The 19,140-nt window shown below is 40.5% G+C and overlaps 1 protein-coding gene across 1 annotated transcript; it reads left to right on the forward strand.

Annotated features, from left to right (window-relative positions):
* Positions 1-6,585: 6,585 nt before the first annotated feature.
* On the forward strand, positions 6,586-16,112 carry LOC308138166 (uncharacterized protein). The gene is made up of 6 exons (XM_080507165.1): positions 6,586-7,530; positions 8,994-9,154; positions 10,678-10,858; positions 12,669-12,732; positions 13,287-13,386; positions 15,678-16,112. Exons 1-6 carry the CDS (start codon positions 6,783-6,785, stop codon positions 15,705-15,707), a joined length of 1,284 nt encoding a protein of 427 aa, XP_080363291.1. The 5' UTR covers positions 6,586-6,782; the 3' UTR covers positions 15,708-16,112.
* Positions 16,113-19,140: the final 3,028 nt, after the last annotated feature.

Consider the following 19,140-nt stretch of genomic DNA (forward strand, 5'->3'; position numbering starts at 1 on the left):
CTAATGAACATGACATAGCTTTAGAGTCTCGAATCGATTGCAGAAATCCCCAGGAAACGTGAAACATTAGTAATCAAATGAAAAGTGACATTGCTGGAAGACTTGTGGTAGACACACTGTACAACATGAGAATTTTAATAGGATTAGTTCAGAACACACTCCCCCACACATATCTCCAGGCATGCTGAAAAAGCCCCATTTCACACTTTTTTCCTAAGATTGTCTCTCCAGGCTCTAATAATAGATACTAATACAGCAATTTTTGCAATACTGTAAAGAGATCTTGCTGGGCGGTTTTGTTCAAAGCTACATTTTTAGAGTGAAACGGATATGAGATTATATAAAAGGTGGGAATTCAAAGTGGGAACAGAGACGAGGTTAAAATACTTGGCTCAGCTACAAAATATGTCTATTAAAGACCAAACAGATGGAAGTAGCTGTCAGGGAAATTGTAGATGAAATACATGTTACTAGAATGAAAGACACCTTTACAGAACTAAATAGTTTAGCATGTTAAATGCTAATGAGTTAATTGAGACGATAATGGGAGACTAATTTGCTTGAACTTACTGTCATAGTGGTGCAGAGGACCTGCTATCTGGTGAGCCTGTTTAGTGATCAGCTTTGTGCGAAACACAAATATACAAATACCCACACGTATGCAGGCAACTTCTGCACTTACTCAATTCATTGAATTGCCTTGGCTTTTACGCTTTATAAACTTCAATAAATTCCCTTCTGTACCTGCATCCTGTGTGGCCTACCGTTTTGTGGCCTGCCTCAAGCAATGTGTTGTAGAAGAAATTATCCCATACTGTGCATAATTCTGAAATGACTGCTGTATATATTTATACCTATTAAATATTGTAGCAGCAAATGCAATAGATTAATGGCGGGTGTGTTAAGTCATTGATCAACACTTTACTTCATTCATGGGTCATGAGTTGTGACAAGAGTGAAATAAATTCCTCCATATTTTTGCAGTTTTAGTTGAGTAACGGGGTCATTTATCACCGGGAAAGTGTAAAGCTACTGTGCTTTGTACTTGATCTTAATGGAAGCCTGGCCAGTGTTCGTAAAAGGGCAAAAAACTAAGTTGAATGTTCAGCACTTTTAGTGCTCTACCGCATTTAGATGTATATTTACATTTTTCTCTTTACTCTCGCTGTTCTTTTATCCACATGCAGGTCTCCCTACACTGAGAAGATGCATGTGTCCTATCAAAGAAGCACTAGGAGAAGATCTTAAAGAAGTATTGTTTTGAATAAGCAGCAACGGAAAGAGTAAAATAGGCTGCAAACAGCCATACTTCTTCTATCTTTAAATATTGTATTTCTTCCTTTGCTGCGTCAGTGAGGCAACTGCAGGAGCTGTTGGGAGCCTCCAACTCCATTAATAACTTGTGCAGCAGGGACCTATTATGCAAGTCCTGAAACCTGAGCACCAGTCACCTGTTCTGCTACCTGAGCCCAGGCTCTGGGGACTCCGGAGGAGAGGAGAAGGACGAGCTGCCTGCCTGGAGAACTTCTCTCATGTGAACGACGCCGAAACGTCTTGTGGGAGCTGCAGAAATCCCCGGGGGATGCTTTTTAACCAGCACAACTAAACCTCCTGAAAATATGACTGGGATGGATTAACTGAGAAATATCAAGATTCACTTAGGTGTCTCTACCAGAGCTTTTATTTCACTTACAGAGCATATTTCAGTTCCTTACTGTCAGTCGGCTAACTTAAGCTCGCAGGGTAATTTGTATAAACACATTTGCTCAGTTGATGGGTTTGGCTTTTTTTTTTTTTTTTTTTTTTCCTTGAGCTCCTGTCAGCTGAGAGGAGTTTCCACTTGGGCTGGAGAAAAGCCTGCAGAGCTTTCTCAGCTACCTGATCACTGCAGGGATCTGTTTTGCTGCTGCCTGGGTGGAGGACTAACTCACCCTGTGGTCTCTGCTGAAATGAACGATTCCAACAACTTGAAGAGGATCAGTCTTACCTGGCCCCACAGCTTTACCAGGTAAGAACGGTTTGTGATGTTTAGACTCATTATTTGATGCACATCATTTACACAAGAGTGGGAGTGTTCATGTGTCTGTATGCCTACATAATGCTTTTTTTTGTTGATTTTGTTGTTTTAATTTATTTTCTACTTTCATATTCAAAACCGGTTTGCTACCATTGAGTTTATATCAATTTTTGTTTTGTTTTGTTTTTGGGGACAGTTTCTTGAATTAAATTGAGCCTTTCCTATATCAAGATTTCAGTCATCATCTTACAGTTCAGAATCACAAATATGTGTCCCAACTTTAGCCTTTGGTGCACATCGTGGGCAACAAATGTAAAAAAGACAAAGCAACGTGGAATAGAGAAAACAGTAGAGGGAGACTTTGCTTTGGAGGAAAGTCACCTATAGGATATGATATACAGTAAGTGACAGGGAGAGCCAGTAAAGCTATAGAGAAATAAAGACCGGAGGCAGCAACAGATTTACTCGCCACAGTTTTATTTAATGGAAAGGTTTAAGATTCTTGACATCAGGAACAAAAAAAAGCCTCCAGATATGGCCTTTAAAGGTCATGTGTACAATTTACAGCCTATAGTTTTCTACTTTTAGTTCAATTTAATCTAATTCCACCACTTATACAGATTCAAGTCACCTCTTGTCATTCGACAGGGAGTCAAATACGAGCTTGTGTCTCGACGTTCATGGTTTGCGTTTGCTGTTGAAGATCGGAGTGAACGCTCCACTTTGTGCTCCCTAGCATGTTCTCCTGCAGTGCATTGGAACAGATTAAAGTCCATGTGACCACATTCCAATGACCCAAAGACAGAGCTGCAACTGTGCGCTTGACTTGGTCTGACAAAATGCTCTAACACAGAAACCATAACTGCCCCAGCCTATAATGAAGAGTGTGGGCTTTGTGCAGGTTGTTCTTATAATCTACAGCAGGCTGACCAACAGGCTATGTGTATTTGGAAAGTAACCACAGAGCATAATCAAACCCAGAGCGGTGTCTTTGTCATACACAGCAATTTCAACACCCTTTATGCTCATTCAGGGAGGACAATGTCCAGGAAAAAAAAAAAAACAAGAGATAGACCTATTTGTGTAAAGTAAAAAGGCCAATATAATAACACAGCAGGATTAAAATAGCAGCAGCGAGTCACAGCACGTGTGACACATCTGAATGTTGAGTAGCAGCATTTTGTCCGAGAGCCTCCCGAGTGAGCCTCGTTTCGGCACCGGCTGTGCTGATGGGTTTATCTCTGGTGTACCCGCAGCTCTGCACAGCCTGTCTGCTTCCTAACCAGCTGCAGGTCCCACGGCCTCCCTTTATGTTCCTGGCACTGTCAGGAGCACACAGGTTTACTGACTTACTGCTTTCCCCACATGCAACAATAAGCATATTGTCGCATCTGCCAAATGCAAACCCTGTTCACTGTCTGGGTGCTGTCACTTTGTTTTTGTTTTTTTTCACACGTTCTCCTTTTTAGGTTTTTTTCTCCGATTATTAGGAGCAGTTTGCTGATATTTGCGACTTATATTCTGTAATTCAATGTCAACAAATCTCCCAACCTGCAACGTGCCTGTATTTCTTAACATTCAAATATCTTGTGTTTTTTTTCATTCGATTTTCTTTGATTTTCTTTGAAAATACTATCATGTTTGAGCTTCAACACAGTCCACTGCACCAAAGTTTTACCTCCTGCCAAAGCTCTATGGAAGGTGTTGAATTGAATGTGTGACTTTATCTTGAGTTTACAGCCAGTGTGGTCCAATAATAAATTCAAGACCTGAAAGACAACATGTGCCTTATGCTATATAAGAGTCATTGTTTAGACTGCATTGTAAATGATCACAGTCCTGTAGTGTTAGATTCCTAAAAAATTTATATACTTGTCCCATCTTCAAGATATCTCAATTAAATATGACTTAAGGCATCTTTATCCTTGTTATTTCAATATACAGTATTCAAAATATGCATGTTATGTATTTACAGAAAGTTTCGATATATACTGTATAACTAAACAATACCTCTCTAAAACCAAACACAAATTAAGATAGGAGCTTTCTTGGAGTGCTTTATTATGCCTATAATATTTTTTCTTCAACAGTTAATAGTTTTCAAAAGACATTGCAATAACAATAACATGATGGCTTCCTTTTTCTAGAGATGAAGCACACCTCCACTCCCTGGTTTGCCAGTTTTCCTTAAATTTATGTTTAACACAGCTGTCGAACATTATATTGCACTGTTTGAGTGCTAATGTTATTAATTAGGCATTAAGAGACATTACTGTCACACTTTTGACAATAATTTGCCAGAAACTGGTTCTTATTAGGAAATGAACAAAGCAGTATAAATGACTGAAGTTTCTGTGGTGTTGTTACTGATTGGTTGAATCATGGAGGAAAACAGTTGTGAAGGAGGTTGTTATTTTTTAGCATGAACAAATAATAGCCTATCTCTGCAATGTCGGAGCTACTAAATAAACATGAGTTTGCTTTCATTAGAGCTGCTTTCTGGTTTGTCTCAGATATTTTGTTACGGCTTCTTCGCTTTCGAGAATGACGATTAATCCAAGTGCATGGAGTGGAGCGTTGAAAATCCTTAGCAAGTGTCTGTTCGTTGCTCCCTTTTCCTACACAATCAATCCCCGTTTTCTCCTTCGTTTTGAAGGTGGGATACATTATTAAAGCATGGTTGTTTATGCCAATTAGACTTTCCTACCGAGAACAAGAAATAAATCAAAGGAAAAAAATGTATGAAACTGAATAAATTCCGACTTCAGGCTTTCTCTTCCAGTCCCATGAGAATTCACCTCAAAGAGGAAATCACTGGATAAACATGATTACTTATCTTTTATTATATGTGCCGTGCCACTCATACAAATACCTTGACAGGTTTTAAACTTACAAGTTCATATTATGATGTTGTAACATGAAATGAATGTTGTCCAATGGTTTACAAGTTGATTTTGCTCAGTGGTGAAAAAATGCAGTCATTAAGCCTTTCCTTTACCTTTTGGAACAATCAGCCCAAACAATTACGCCATTGTCTGCTGTGGAGGAACTATATAAAATGTGCCAGGCATGCACCGGAGATAACCACGTTACGAGAATCATCATCAGCTGAGCTGAGCAACGGAGAAGAGAAAGAGATTACTTTTGGGTGCGAATGGTTGGGAATGAACACCGCTCTGAGCATGAAATAAATGATGGAATGATAAAGTAGAGTGAAAAAGGTGATATTGAAGTGGTGGTAGAAATACTATTTTCTGTCACCGGATAGGTGGACTTTTGTGATGAGTAGGTAAGTCTGATAATTGTGTTTTATGCAGAGGAGGGTGCTTTTGAAGTGGGCCTCTCTTTGCTGACGGGCAGTGTTGTGAAGTCTCAATAAAGAAAAGATTAAAAAAAAAAAAATCAGAAGCTGCGGTGGTAAAACATATCCCATCTTTCTTTCAACAGCCAGATGAAAAAGTGAGAGACTGCTGGTCGATGTCAGCAGGTTTCCACAGGCGGAGATTCCCAAGTCTATTGACACCTAACATCAATGAGGTAAACATCTCTGGGCATTCTTATCTGTTTACTCAAGGTCTTATGACCCAGAGAGTTACAAAACAGTGTTTCTACAAACACTGAGTGGACACACTCTGTGATCACATACTGCGTACTTATGCTTTATTCTTTTAGCTGAGCCTGCTACTGGTTGTGTCTTTGGAAAGGACATGTATCTTTACGCTTCACGAATGATTTCTTAGTTAAATTATTTCCAGGAAATATTCTTTTTTTTTTTTATTATAAAATGATGTTGGATCTAATCTAATTCGGTGATCTCTTCAGATTTCCATTACTTCAGTACAACATGAGGCAAAGTCATTCATTATGCTAAATTATATTTGAGTAAAACTCTCCTGGTATTTGAGTCATGGGGATGTCACCACAGAAGCTGTTTGAAGATGTTTTATTGTTTGCCCTTCAAACAAAAAAGAAAGAAAAAAAGTCAACCAGCAAGACATCTTCACCAAAAACTGCAGGGAGGTGGGTTTCACTTCAAGTATCCACCCTGTTCAGAGATTTTCTTTATTTATTTCTATTTTTAACACAAGAGTGATATTGAGGCTTGGTGTTTAGCTTTGTTTTGATTGATTGGGGTATTTTTTTTTTTGTTTTGTTTTTTTGAAACTAACCTGGCCTGTTTATTTTAAATGTCAAAGATAATTTGTCCCCATGAGCTGTCCATCAAGTCGTGCACTGTCATGGCAACAGCAACAGATAAAGAAGAGCACGGGAGAGCAGATAACAAATCCCTTCCAATCACATTACAGAAGCTAATATCTTTGTATTTTCACTCCTGGTCTTGGTTTCATTGCAGTTTCGCAGTTGTTTAGTTTGCAGAAGAATCAACTGCATGCTGTGAGCAAAACTCTGTTATGAGCCTCTTTTTCTTTTTTTTTCTTGTCTTTTCATAGTCTTCGAGTGAGGATATCGCTGCTTCACTGCACAGGAATGTCCCGTCATGGGGAGTGTGGTGGGGGTAAGAGGCGAAGGAGAGTGTGCCTCTTAGACTAATAACACATTCTTAGACTGCAGAAAGTGGATCCTTCAGTGGAACTCCCGATCGGTTCTGGACTGTGAGTGTCTCATATGTGGTGGGAAAGAGTCTCGGAACAATATTTCCTGCCATTACCTTCCACTTTGCAGCCCTCTTTGTATCCATACACTCCAACGCAGCCTGTGAAGAATCCTCCACAGTCGTGAGAAACCCTGGGGAGGAGAATCCACAATGAGAGTCTCAAGCTTGCAACCAGATGTGTGCCGACAGAAAGTCACCATCTCGACACCAAATGAGTTCAGGCGGGCCTACTCACCAGCTGATGGATTGGCAGTAAGAGACCCAGGAAAGAGGAAAGTACAAGTTGTACAATGCAGACTTGGCTACACAGAGGACAGAAAGGAGGAAGTGATCTGTGGCTCAGTAATGAATCCAGTCTCCTTGCAGCCTTCCTTCCGGGCTTCTGTCCATCGCGAGGTGCCTCTGAGGTCCACGAGCTCCATTGTGTTTTTGGACAAGTCACTTTGTATTTCCCTCGTGGAACTGGAGGGGAGAAGACCACTGCAACCGGCTCTGTGTAGATCTGCCTTGTCCATTCGCCTCGGCGTGTCATCGCATCGCAGATCCCCTACCGATAGCAAACCAGCCAAAACAAATGAAGGTTACGGGAGAATCAGAGTGGCCATGTTGAGCGGCCACAAAGGCAATGACCAAGAAAGCTCTTTGGGTCGCTGCAGAAGCCCTCTATCAAAGCACAGGGGCTGCAAGGTCGAGCAAACAGCACCCGCTCATGGTGTTAACAGCACGGCTGATGATTCAGACACGCAGCGCCACAGCAATACTTTGGGATTATTGTCATTCAGAGGGCCAAACCACTCAAACACAAAGCCTGGCAGGCAGAAGGAGAATGCAGATGAGGCAGTTGTCTCTACTCGGAGCAATTTCAGGAACAAGCAACCGACTTTCAGCTCTGGCCCAGGTATGAATTTCATCACCTTGATTTCGCAGTGACTATCTGAAGTACCCAGGCCAATTGATCTGTGTATTCATTTCAGGGGCTCGTATACTCAATAGCTATTTTAGATAAGATCACATTTCGGAGTCGTAACACAGCAAGCTGAATGTCTGGTGCCCAGGTGGTCTTGGAGAGAAAAAGTCTCATCGTCTCACTCCTCAGTTGCTCACCTTTTGATTTACACGTCATACAATGTTATTAAAACATTTATGTGTGTTACAAATTAGCATAATAAGCACAAATTCAGTTCAGGAGTATTTTATATATCTGAATTTCCTTTCTCCAAAATCTTAATTTAGAAAATGTTTTGTGTATATATTCGCAAATGAACTGCAAATTCTAAAAGACTACATGATTTTAACAAAGACCTCCTTGTAGTTAATAAAACTGTGTGAAGTTTTTGTGATCCGTGTGGGATTTCTCTGTGTTCTCAAACTTCTTCCCACAATCCAAAGACATGATATTTAGAATAACTGTTTATGGGCACGCATTTGTGTGTGGTCGTCTCGCACCTCCAATGTTGGTTGGCTTAGAATAGGCTGAAAGAAACTATTCTTCACAGTGAAATATCTGAAGATTGTATCTGATTCCCTTGTCATTCCTTGAACCATCAATCACCCTGTAAATACTGCTTTTGCTAACAAAAGCTAACAGTCAGGCTATAGTGTCACAGATAGTCTGTACTGTATATGCTATGTGTATTTAAAGTACTTGCAATGGACTTTGAAGCCAAAATAACTTACTTACCTGCCGTGTTCCACAGACTCTCATGTCTCAAAAACACCCAGCACATTTTAAAGTTTAATTTATATTTCCTGTACCACCCCAGGGTTTGTTATATCTGTTTTGCTTTCAAATATTTCTTGTTTTTTTGCATCGGTCATGAATTCTGATGCCCACAGTAAGAGATATATCCTGCAGCACATTATGTTGTAATGACATTGTTCATACATGCCACACAGTCATGGTATTGAGCAAAAGATGGATATGCAACCAAAGGTAGAGGAATGAGGTTACGAGTCCAAGATGCACTGTCGTCTTTTAAATTATTCATAGGCCACGCTCATGTTCCCTTTGGGTTTTACTCTCTATGAGCTGTGGGGGAAGACTGTGTGTGCATGCAACTGCGTGTGTATAAATGTGTGTGTGGTTCAGCTCAAGGTCTGTTCCTATCCCTACATCTTCAGTTGATAAAAGCTTAGATGGAACTCAACAATACTGTAAAAACTGTAACTATAACTCATTCTGACGTGCGAAGGAACTGAAGCCAAGCTGCACACACGAAGCTGCAAAGCACAGGCGTGCATCAAATTACTGTTGCCTGTGAAAGTTACATGCAGGGTGAAATCTCTCCGCAAGCAATCCACTGTGGTCTTGACGATTTGACATGCCAAATTAAATTTCAACTTATCTTTGTGTCTCTCCAGTGAACTCCAGAAGATGGGGCAAAGAAGCGGGAAATGACAAAACAGGCAGAGACAAAGATTTCTGTTCCGCAGAACCTCATACTGTGTCTTCGGATGAAACCTGTCATTATCACCCAAAAGACACCACAGAATCTCTGCAAGGCAAGCCTCTCAGTCTCAAGGTACAAATCATATTTGTTTAAATGCAAATTGTAAAAACAACAACAGCAACTTGTTTATAGCTAGATCTGCTCTGTCAACTGATTCAAGGTCATATCTTTAAATACGGCTTCAGAGAAGAATGGTTTTGGACTGTGGAGTGCCGGCATAATGGTGTAGTGGTTGTGGCCTAACTTGTTTCAGGCTTTCTGTGGGGAGTTTCCCTGTTCTAACTGATCTTGCATTGGTTTCCACTAGTTATTCTGGTCCAAAACCTGTGTTTTGCGGTCAACCACTCACTTCAAATTGCCTGTAGGTGTGAATATATGTGTCTGCGATAGGGTCTCTCTCTGTTTACACTTTAATGGACTAGTGACCTGGCTAAGGTCTGCTATCATCCAACAATGCCAGGCTTTACATATACTGTACATTGTGCTTGAAAAGATTATAATAAGTAAAAAATGTATTCACATAAGTCTGAGTTGTCACATTCTGTTGACAACATTTTTGAAACAATTTCAGTTGTAATCAGTAAGTGATTTTACTTTACAAGGAGAGGATCCTCAATAAGAGCTTTTATCATCAGAATGGGTTTATTGTTGCTGTGATTGGGGCCTTAGCCTCAAAAGTTTCACAAACCTCAGTCAAATAAATGATCAATGACTCAGGAGGACTGAAGTAACATATTCAAATAAATAACCATAGTGTTATTTTAAAGGTGGCTAAAGAATGAATATATCTAAACCTCCAGTACCAAATTTCTGGTCGTTTCACTGATTTAGATCCGTTCAAGTTAAAACACTATCAAAGATGAGGCGAAGTCACTCAAGATGGAAATACTACAAATAATTATTCTGCAAAGTGCGGCCACACGACTCCAATCTAGAGTCGAGAAACTGCCATGAAAAGTTGTTTTATAACGTTGCAGAGCAACTCCAAGATGGGAAAGTGCTGTGCGTGTGCCATATGGAACCTTTAAAACCTGAGGGAGTCTCCTCTAATATATCTAGACTCTTTCAATTAAGGTTTTACCACACAGAGAATCTTAATGTGTTTACTGTTGGAATAAACATTATCACATCAGCAGTGGCATCTCTTGAGGGGTGATTTTCTTTTTTTTTTTTTGTATTTGACACAGGCTTTGCCAAGTTGCGAGAGGAAGAAAATGTTTAATAATTATGGAATTCATCCTTATTAATTCCCTTTTGCTCAATAAAATATTTTTCTTTCCATCCTCTTAATTTAGTGACTTTAAGGTAATAATCATGTGAGGTTGTGAAAGTTAAAAATAATTCCGTTTACTCCTGAAAGTAAAGCTTTCCTACCTTTGTACACCTAAAGCTGAGTAGATGTCGTCCACACTAAAGGCTCTTACAGCTCTGTGAGGAAGACTTGGGTATGTTTTCAGAATGGATACAAAACCAATGAAGGTTACTTTCTCTTTCAACAGGATTAGTGTCTCTATGAGCAGCATTGAATACTTTCCACCCAAAAAAAAGAAACAGGTTATACTGTATATATACTGTCATTGTCTTCTCTGCCCCAGGAGGCGCTGGAGCTCTTCAAGCCTGACTTCATCAGCCGATCTCAGGGTCGACTGAGGAGGTTGGAGCAGAGGACCAGGAGAAGGAATGCACTGAGCGACTCTAATCCAGACTTGGTTCACGGCTTCGGGGACGATCGAGGAAACCAAAAGAGAAACTGCACAACACCAGATCCACTTAGTGGTAAGCGTGATAGAATCACTCCAAAACCAGCAAAAGGAGAAGTAAGTCGGATATAATGTCACAACTCTGCCAATCGGAAAAAAACAGGCATACCTGCTGTCTTAACTCGTGAGATGTGAATATAGGAGCATGGGATCAGGTCTGGTGACAGCAGTCAGCAATTCATAGTCTAATGCTGAGAGCTCACATAGTCTCCCAGGATCCAGTCCAAAGGAGGCCCTCATCTTCTACATTTGATCTTCCCACTGTGTTTCCCATCTCCTGTTACGTCACTTCTTCAGAGACAGACACATTCATCAAATCACTGCTCTGTTGGACGAAAGCTCTTTTAGTGGGTGTGGGTTTCCGGAGAGAGAGAGAGCGATAGAGAGACAGAGAGAGATAGAGATAGAGAGAGACAGAGAGAGGGACTTTGTAAGCTCCCACACATAGACTGGGAAATAAATGTATAAAGATCTTGTGGATGTGTCATTCTGAATCATGTCAGCATTTTGAGGAACTATGGACTGTTTCTCAAAGAATTCATTTTAACTTGAACAACCTCAGACACCCCAGGGAAAAAAGAAATATTACATGTTATTCCCTTTGTAGTGCTAGTGGCTGATGGCATTTAGCCAACTTTGCTCTCTGCTGGTGGTTATATAGTACTGCAGATCAGTTTTTTTTAATTCTTTATTTTAGTCTGAATGCATTGAGCTTGCTCAAGATGAGAGCACAACCATACTATTTACAAAAACTGATTTGTTGCTTTCACTTTACCATTCAAGTGAGGGGGAAATCATGTCAACAATGTAAAACATAAAGAGTAAACACTGAATGATATGCAACATTGGGGTCTAACATCAACATATGTTTAAACATGCCATCCACGAAGGTATAGAAATTCCCTTTAATTCTAAGGATTCTGTTTGAGACCTAATAAATAGCTGGAAAATTTAAAGAGATGTGGCTGAGTGCTTTTGCAAATTGTGACAATGTTTGTGCAGGAAATGCTATACATATGCTAAATAGAGCCCATTCTAAAAACAAGACAATTATTTAGCCATTGTATATCAGATATATGATCTCTATGTGGTGCTTTTATGTGATGTGAGAACAGATGTCGAATATCAGAACTTTTTCACGATCATATTTTAACATCATGTGAAAATTTGTTTTTGACAAGCATATCTCTGTGATCTCACGAAAGCAATTTATCTGACTGATGCAATTGTGCAGGAAAATTTGCAATCAAATAAACAATAAAACAAGGGACACATATAATTTCAGGTAATCAAAGAACTCCGGTTTGTTTTTTTGTTGTTGTTTTTTTTTTTATGGGGTCATGGAGGAGTCATAAACCTTGTATTGCTTACAGTGAGTCTCTAACTGCAAACTGTTGTATAATAGTGAGCTGAGTGTTGAAGCTGTTGACCTGAGTTGTAACACTTTGGCAATGCACTTAAGTTAAAGTGACAAAAATGTCCAGCTAAACGGGACTTGACATGCCTGTGTGTGTGTGTGTGTGTGTGTGTGTGTGTGTGCGTGCGTGCGTGCGTGTGCACTTGACGTCTGCCCATAAATGTATATGTTGCTGAGTGTGCTTATGTATGTGCGTCACTCCTGGTATGTGTAACTGTCTGAGAAAGAAAGATCACACAACCCTTAATGTTAATTTGCATATGTGGGATTTATTTCCATATTAATTCCTATTTGTTATTCGTGTGTGTGTGTGTGTGTGTGTGTGTGTGTGTGTGTGTGTGTGTGTGTGTGTGTGTGTGTGTGTGTGTGTGTGTGTGTGTGTGTGTGTGTGTGCGTGTGTCTGTCCCAGATAACCTTTTCAAACCGAGGGAGAGGTCTATATCAGGAAGAGAGATGCAGCTGAGGTCCAGACGGTGAGTCCTCGAGACCAAACCCATGTCCGACTCTGTCACTCTCTTCCTCCTTGCTCTTTAGTTTTCCTTGTTCCCCCCACTGCAATCCATCAGGCGTGTTTGTCATATCTCGCACACATAGACACAATTCACAACCACGCATCCTCATGCAGTATGGATACAATAGATATTTGATGCCCACGTGTCTTGGCAGGAGATGTGAGCTTCTGTCTTTTTCCCTTATCTCTCTTTTTTTTCTCTGTCCTTATCTGTGGAAGCACACCTGATCAGATGTGGACTGCCCATTGTAAAAAAAAAATTCAAAAGCAACCCTATCTGACTTGAAGGATCTTTTAACAAATTGACTGTAGTTGTGGGAGTGAAAAACGAGTCTGTGCGAGACCTGTTTATCAGTGGATCCAGGTTTTTTTTAAACTGGCTGGGGTCTCACTAGATAAAACCTTGTCTCTGGTATGCCAATCTGTTGGCATGGCTGAGCCACCCTAAGATTTCTGATACCGTATTCCCCTACAGTCTGTGAATTTTCCTTCTTTTTTTAAACTTTGCGTCTACAGGATTTACAACAAACTGCCAGAGGTGACAAGGAAAAAAGAAGAGGAGAAAAAGAGGGCTGTGTCACAAACCAACAGACTGCGAGCAGAAGTCTTTAAAAAGGTGCAGTGGAACCAATCTAACACCAAAATCGAATTTCTGTTGTTGAATTTGTGTACAAGAAACACGTCCAACTCTTAATCCATACCCTCTAATTCCAGAGAACAGGTGGCTCAAACAAACCTGCATAACAGTTTTGTTTTTCGATCTTAATCACTCTTGCAAAGCCTTTGCCAAAACCTATTTTATGCAAAGCACACAGACATGAAAACTACCTGCTTGACACTAAACTAAGCTGAAGGGTTTTAATGATTGCAAGCCAAAGAGAGCAGATGTTCAAATGTAAGTCAACACACTATATTTAATAACACAGCCATCTGTGAGTAGTGGAGTTTTTTTTTTCAATTTCTATTTTTAATTTCATTTGGCTCAATCCATTTCTAGAATTACTACGACACTCCACTGCAACCAAAAGCATAAAAAAACTGACCATTTTTGACCATGTTTTAATGTTTATGCTTCTAATATGTTAAAGACTATATTAGAAGTATCTCTCATTGGAACCAAAGTGAAACATCACATTAGAGCAACAAAAAACACACAGGTATAGACCCTACTGGTATATGTTTAACTGACATTAATCTAAAAGACACACTCATAATCAGGACGTTGAGTTTAAGCGTCTGCAATGATTTTTATTCAATGGAATATGTTTTGACTATTGCCCAGCAGAGGTCACTGTTTAACTACAAAATCCAGCCCCTCATCCATCTATCATAGTGAACCATCATCTAGATCAGGAGTGGGCAATTCATTCTGTTCAGGGGAAGCATGATACGCCAGGAGGTTACTACCACGGGGGCAGGCTGACAAGATAATAATAAGATAGTTTTGATAAGCTCATGTTTTTGCTATATTTATTTGAGAGTTTTCATTGGCAATGGTAAATTCAGATAATTGTAATCACCCACAATCACGCATGCGCATTGAAAATATAACGCTACAAGCTGACAAATATGTTGCACTACTTGTATTATGTAGGCTAATTTCTCACTGACCCATCGTGGGCCGGTCGGAAACATCCAAAGGGCTGCATGTGGACATTGGGCTGTATGGTCTTACATGACGAAGTGGTCAACCCACAACCTGTCCTACCATAAACACTCCAGATTTAATGTGACACTTGTGACTCCTGCAAAATGAGGTAACACTGACCAATCAGTCAAGCCATAACTAAACCATGATGACTGCAGACAAGTTCACTCTTTGTTTATACACAAACCCAGTGTTTAGTAGTATTTATGTATATTAGCTGGTCCTCACAGGACCTTTTATAACAGGGAGTGTCATGATTCCTCTGCACTGAGGTGTGTATGGGAAGTGACTGATATATTTAGGACATGCACTGTCAGACAGCTCCGCTGAGCTTCACTTGTGGGTGAGCCTTCACTCAGGCTTCCATTATACGCAAACCACAACAATGAATTCACTGACAGTCAGGTGAAATGTGAAAAATGTGAAGATATGTCCCCAATCTCTTTCAGATAATTACACAATCATGGCAGGCTGTGTGTGCGCGTGAGGGAGGGAGAGAGAGACAGAAAGAGAGAGAGAGAGCAATGATCTTGAAGATGATCTAAATCTTATCCGTCTTTTGTTGCTCCAGAATAAAAGTGGAAAGTGTTCTGCCTCGGGCCCCAGTTTCATTTTTAAGGAAAGAGTGAATCTTCTGTAAGTCAGCATTTTGTGGTTTACTGATGCTGCAACTGATGTCAAGCGCAATGTAACGTCCATGTGTTCTGTAAGGAAATGTTTTAACTCGTTGGTGAGATTGGAACGGCTCCAACCGTTGGTGGCTGAGAGACATGACATTAGCCAAGCCCAAGCTGAGAAATTGCAAGAAAAGAAAACACTGTGTGCCTTGGATGTCTCATTTTTATCTTAAAGCCTCCAACACACACAAAGGGTTAGCCTCATGAAGATTTATCGAGGGGCCTGATAGCATGGAGGTACAAGGTGGGCGGCTTTGAATGCTGACAGCAAAAACAGATTTCAGTGGTTGGGTGGTACTGTAAGAGGCCAGTGATTGTATAGCGGAGGTGGCATGTGGTCATATAGTGAGCCAGAATTATTCCCCCTACCTGGGTTTGGCCACCTCAGGGGCGAGGCTGATGGAAGTGAAAGCCAATTTAGCTGTAGGAGTTGCTCCCTTGTGAGACGCTGAATTGCTCTTAAGAGGCGGAGGAAAGGAGCTTCGAGTGCAGATGGATGCATTTAGGGTGCGTTATGGGGGGAGTTACTGGTATCATTATTGTTTTTTTGCTTTTCTTTTTTCTTTTTTTCTTGTTTTGCAGAGAATTCTGGACCAGATCCTGCAAAGATGAACCAGACCTGAGGAGCCAAACAGGGTCAATTCATGATCCTTTTCAAAAATGACTTGGTTGAATTCAATTAATTTGCTACCGAAACCCATGTTTGTCTATAGCTCTGCAGTTAACAGATCTTCATTCCTGCAACCAAAATTATTATGAAGCTTGAATTTTTAATACAATCATGTCTTCTTTCTATTCCAATGACACATAGCCTGCTAAAGACTGAAAACCTTTTGGTTGACCACACGACAACTCCATGCAAAAGGTTGTGTGCTACCAAGTGTTGTGTACAGACACTCGCCACCAAACACACACATACTCATAATTGGGTTGAAATGTGAATCCTTTTTTTTCCTCGTTCAAATTAGGCCTCCCTGATTAAATACAAAACAGATTAATCATGTGATTTGAACAAATCCTTTCCCCGTGATTTCCAATTTGTCGACAACTGAAGTATTTCAAACGTCATATTAAATGCTTTTCAAGGACGTTCTGCGTTGAAGCGGAGTCATTTTCTTGTAAATGGTGTATTAACGCTGTGAGAAGAACACCTTGGCTCTGTCATTGGTATAGTACCGAAGGTGTTCATAAAGCGGGAAAAGGGGGACTTGTGTGTTTCGTCATTGCTTTCACGTCTGCCTCGAGGCTTCTGGAGCCCCCCATCCGGAACAGTGGAATTTCAAGCTAATCGAACTCAGGAGACACGCAGCGCCCGTGAAAGAGGCCTTTGTCACAGAGCTTCCAACCAGAGATGACATTGTAATAGGAGAGGAGACTCCTGAGCACAGCCTGGGACCACAGTCAACATATATAGCCTGTAAAGGTGAGTGACATCTCCGTGGCATTTAAACTGAGCCCGCTGGGACGAGGAGAGAGCACGGGGAAGGACATGTGCTGCATGTTGCAGAATTAAAAAAAACACACAAAATACTCGTGGTTGGTAGTAGACTTTAGCAGCGTGGGATGTCATAGAGTAAACATGGTTCCAAACAAAATGCTAAAGTCCCTATTATGCTAGTCTTTTGAGTTTCTGTCAAATTCATGGCCTCAGAGAGAGCAACGTTTACGAGTCCCACTTTATCATCCGTCTAAAATGAGTCATTTTCCTTCATGTCTCTTTATGGTCCTTCTGCCCTCCAAGCCTTCTTTTTCTTCTTCTTTTTTTCTGGCTTTTTTAAAACTACTGAGCTTGATTATAGTCAGCATTGAGCGCTCGTAATTTGACTTCAGCCTCATAACTTTGAAGCCACAGGTTCCTCCTCCAAGAATTTACTAACCCTTACAACGAACACCATGACTTGACACTAACCCAAATATCCGACACTGTCACTTCATGTTTTGGACACAAAATCTCTAAAAGCATAATAGGATCCCTTTGATAAAAGTCTAATTTTACCTGGTTGCTTTATTTTATTCTCCTTCTGAGAGAAAGTGATGAACTATTGATTTCCTCTAAGCCTGTGTTTCCATTCAGGAGGATCAATCCTGTTTGTGTGTCATGATAATTGCACCCACAAGTGTAATAAGCATTATTACACACCTAACTTACTCTGCGTTACCTGCGAGGCCATTTAAAAGAGGTAATCCACCTGGGAGACGTGTGCTCCTCTCGTGTAGGCCGGTTCCAGACAATGGGCGCAGACTGACAGGCCGGCTTAGACCACGAGACGTGCTCTTGTCAGTCAGACTCTCTCTTGAGGCGTCATGTGTCTGAGTGTCACATCACTATCTCTGCATAATGTGGAGTGTTCTGAGGCCCCTTGACAATCCTTCCAATGGCCCTGAAAGACTCAAATGCCCCGAGGGTAAGGCTGATATGTCTGTCTTAAGGAGAACAGCGGCTGAGCTCACAGGGCCGACTGTGATGGTTTATGTTGAGTCACTGATTATGAAATGTTCCTCAGCGATTACACTGGCACACATTATATCTGAACATCGAGCTTCATTATCGTTTGTATGTAGTGGATCTGTGATCCACACATGTGATGTCAACAGATTGAAGACAAACTTTGCAATTAAGAACTTCAGTATTCACATATTTGAGTGTCTTGTCTTTGCTATCAATGCATGAGGAGTTTCAGAGTGACCGTGCAGTGGGGAAAAAAAGTTGGGCATTTCTCAGAAAAGCAAAATGTGAATCAATTCAACCATGAACAATGTAAAATCGGGTGTAATAAATGTCTTCAGAGAGAAAATGAAAATCTTCAGACACGCTCTGGGATTTTAAGGACAAAAGTCAGTCGTAATTCAAGTCAGCTCGGGCAATGCAAAGAGGTTTTTCCACTTCTTTCTTTTGTTTGCAGCCTTGGAGGTAATGTGGAGTGAAATGACACCTGCTTAGTAACATGTGTGATGTTTATTCAGCCTGAAGCAAACATGGTAAAAATGATTAGGTTAAACCAGCCCAGGTAGCCCACAGATGGGGCCAGAGCAATGAGAGTTTGTGCATGTCTGTGTCTACAAATATGTCTGGACACTGAAATGAGAGGAAATAGGTGACAATCTCGTCCCAAGGGGATTTTAAAATGAGGGGCTGACTCACATTTTTAATGTAGAGAATTTACTGATATGAAATCAACTCACTTTAAATCAAACGGTGGTGCATTTCACAAAGTCATTTCCAGAAAATTATCCAGAGGAAGGGCTTTAGTCAAACCAGCTGACTGCCTGGGGCCCTGCCCTTTTCAAAGCTGATTTTCTATCTTACTCCATTGTGCTTCTGCAGCAGCATCCATCATTTCTTAGAGAGACTCAGTTATATGGGAAGAGTGTTGCATCTCAACCCACTGAGGACCAACTACATCAAATGCAACACACTGAAGGGGAGAAAGACAACAAATTAGGATCAGTCAAAGTCTGTATTTACCGTATGATACTCATGATGATTTGTTACATCTTCGATATGTGTTTTAGAGCGCTGATGGAGTCGTAGCCATTGATGTGCCTTCACTCACAATGAAGGTGGGGGTGGGGGTGGGGGGGCTCTAAGCCCAGCATGTAGCACATACACAAACACCAAATAGATTATTGTTGTTTTTAACAATGCTATGTCTAATGGTGGCTTGGTTGAATAGTTCAGAAAAGCAGAGCTGAAAGAGGAAAGAATACAGTATATAAAAGAGGAAATATCTCTTATAACTACTTTCAGTCATTTTGAGAGAAGAATAGGCACAACATATAAGATGATTTGGCATTCGGAATATGTATCGAAATACCAAACGGAAACAACCTTTAAGAGTTTATCTCTTGAATGGTGTTTCAAGTTTATTCGCATCATGTCATCGATAGCCTTGATTTTCCAGCTTGACACACTTGGACTTTAGTGGAGAAATTCAATACAAACGGAGCTCCTTTTTGCAACTGCGATAACACGATTCTTCAAAAGAACCACTCCTGAAGACTATTTTGAATTGTCCAGAGCTATTTTTGGACGATTGTAATTTTG

Source organism: Blennius ocellaris, assembly GCF_963422515.1.
Source record: "Blennius ocellaris genome assembly, chromosome: 13".
NCBI classification, from domain to species: domain Eukaryota; kingdom Metazoa; phylum Chordata; class Actinopteri; order Blenniiformes; family Blenniidae; genus Blennius; species Blennius ocellaris.

What these genes read in the sequence shown, in the direction of transcription:
- LOC308138166 (XM_080507165.1), top strand. Translation starts at nt 6,783, where the DNA reads ATGAGAGTCTCAAGCTTGCAACCAGATGTGTGCCGACAGAAAGTCACC. An exon ending in GCAAGCCTCTCAGTCTCAAG is followed by an intron (nt 9,155 to 10,677) that starts GTACAAATCATA and finishes TCTCTGCCCCAG; the next exon opens with GAGGCGCTGGAGCTCTTCAA. An exon ending in ATGCAGCTGAGGTCCAGACG is followed by an intron (nt 12,733 to 13,286) that starts GTGAGTCCTCGA and finishes TTGCGTCTACAG; the next exon opens with GATTTACAACAAACTGCCAG.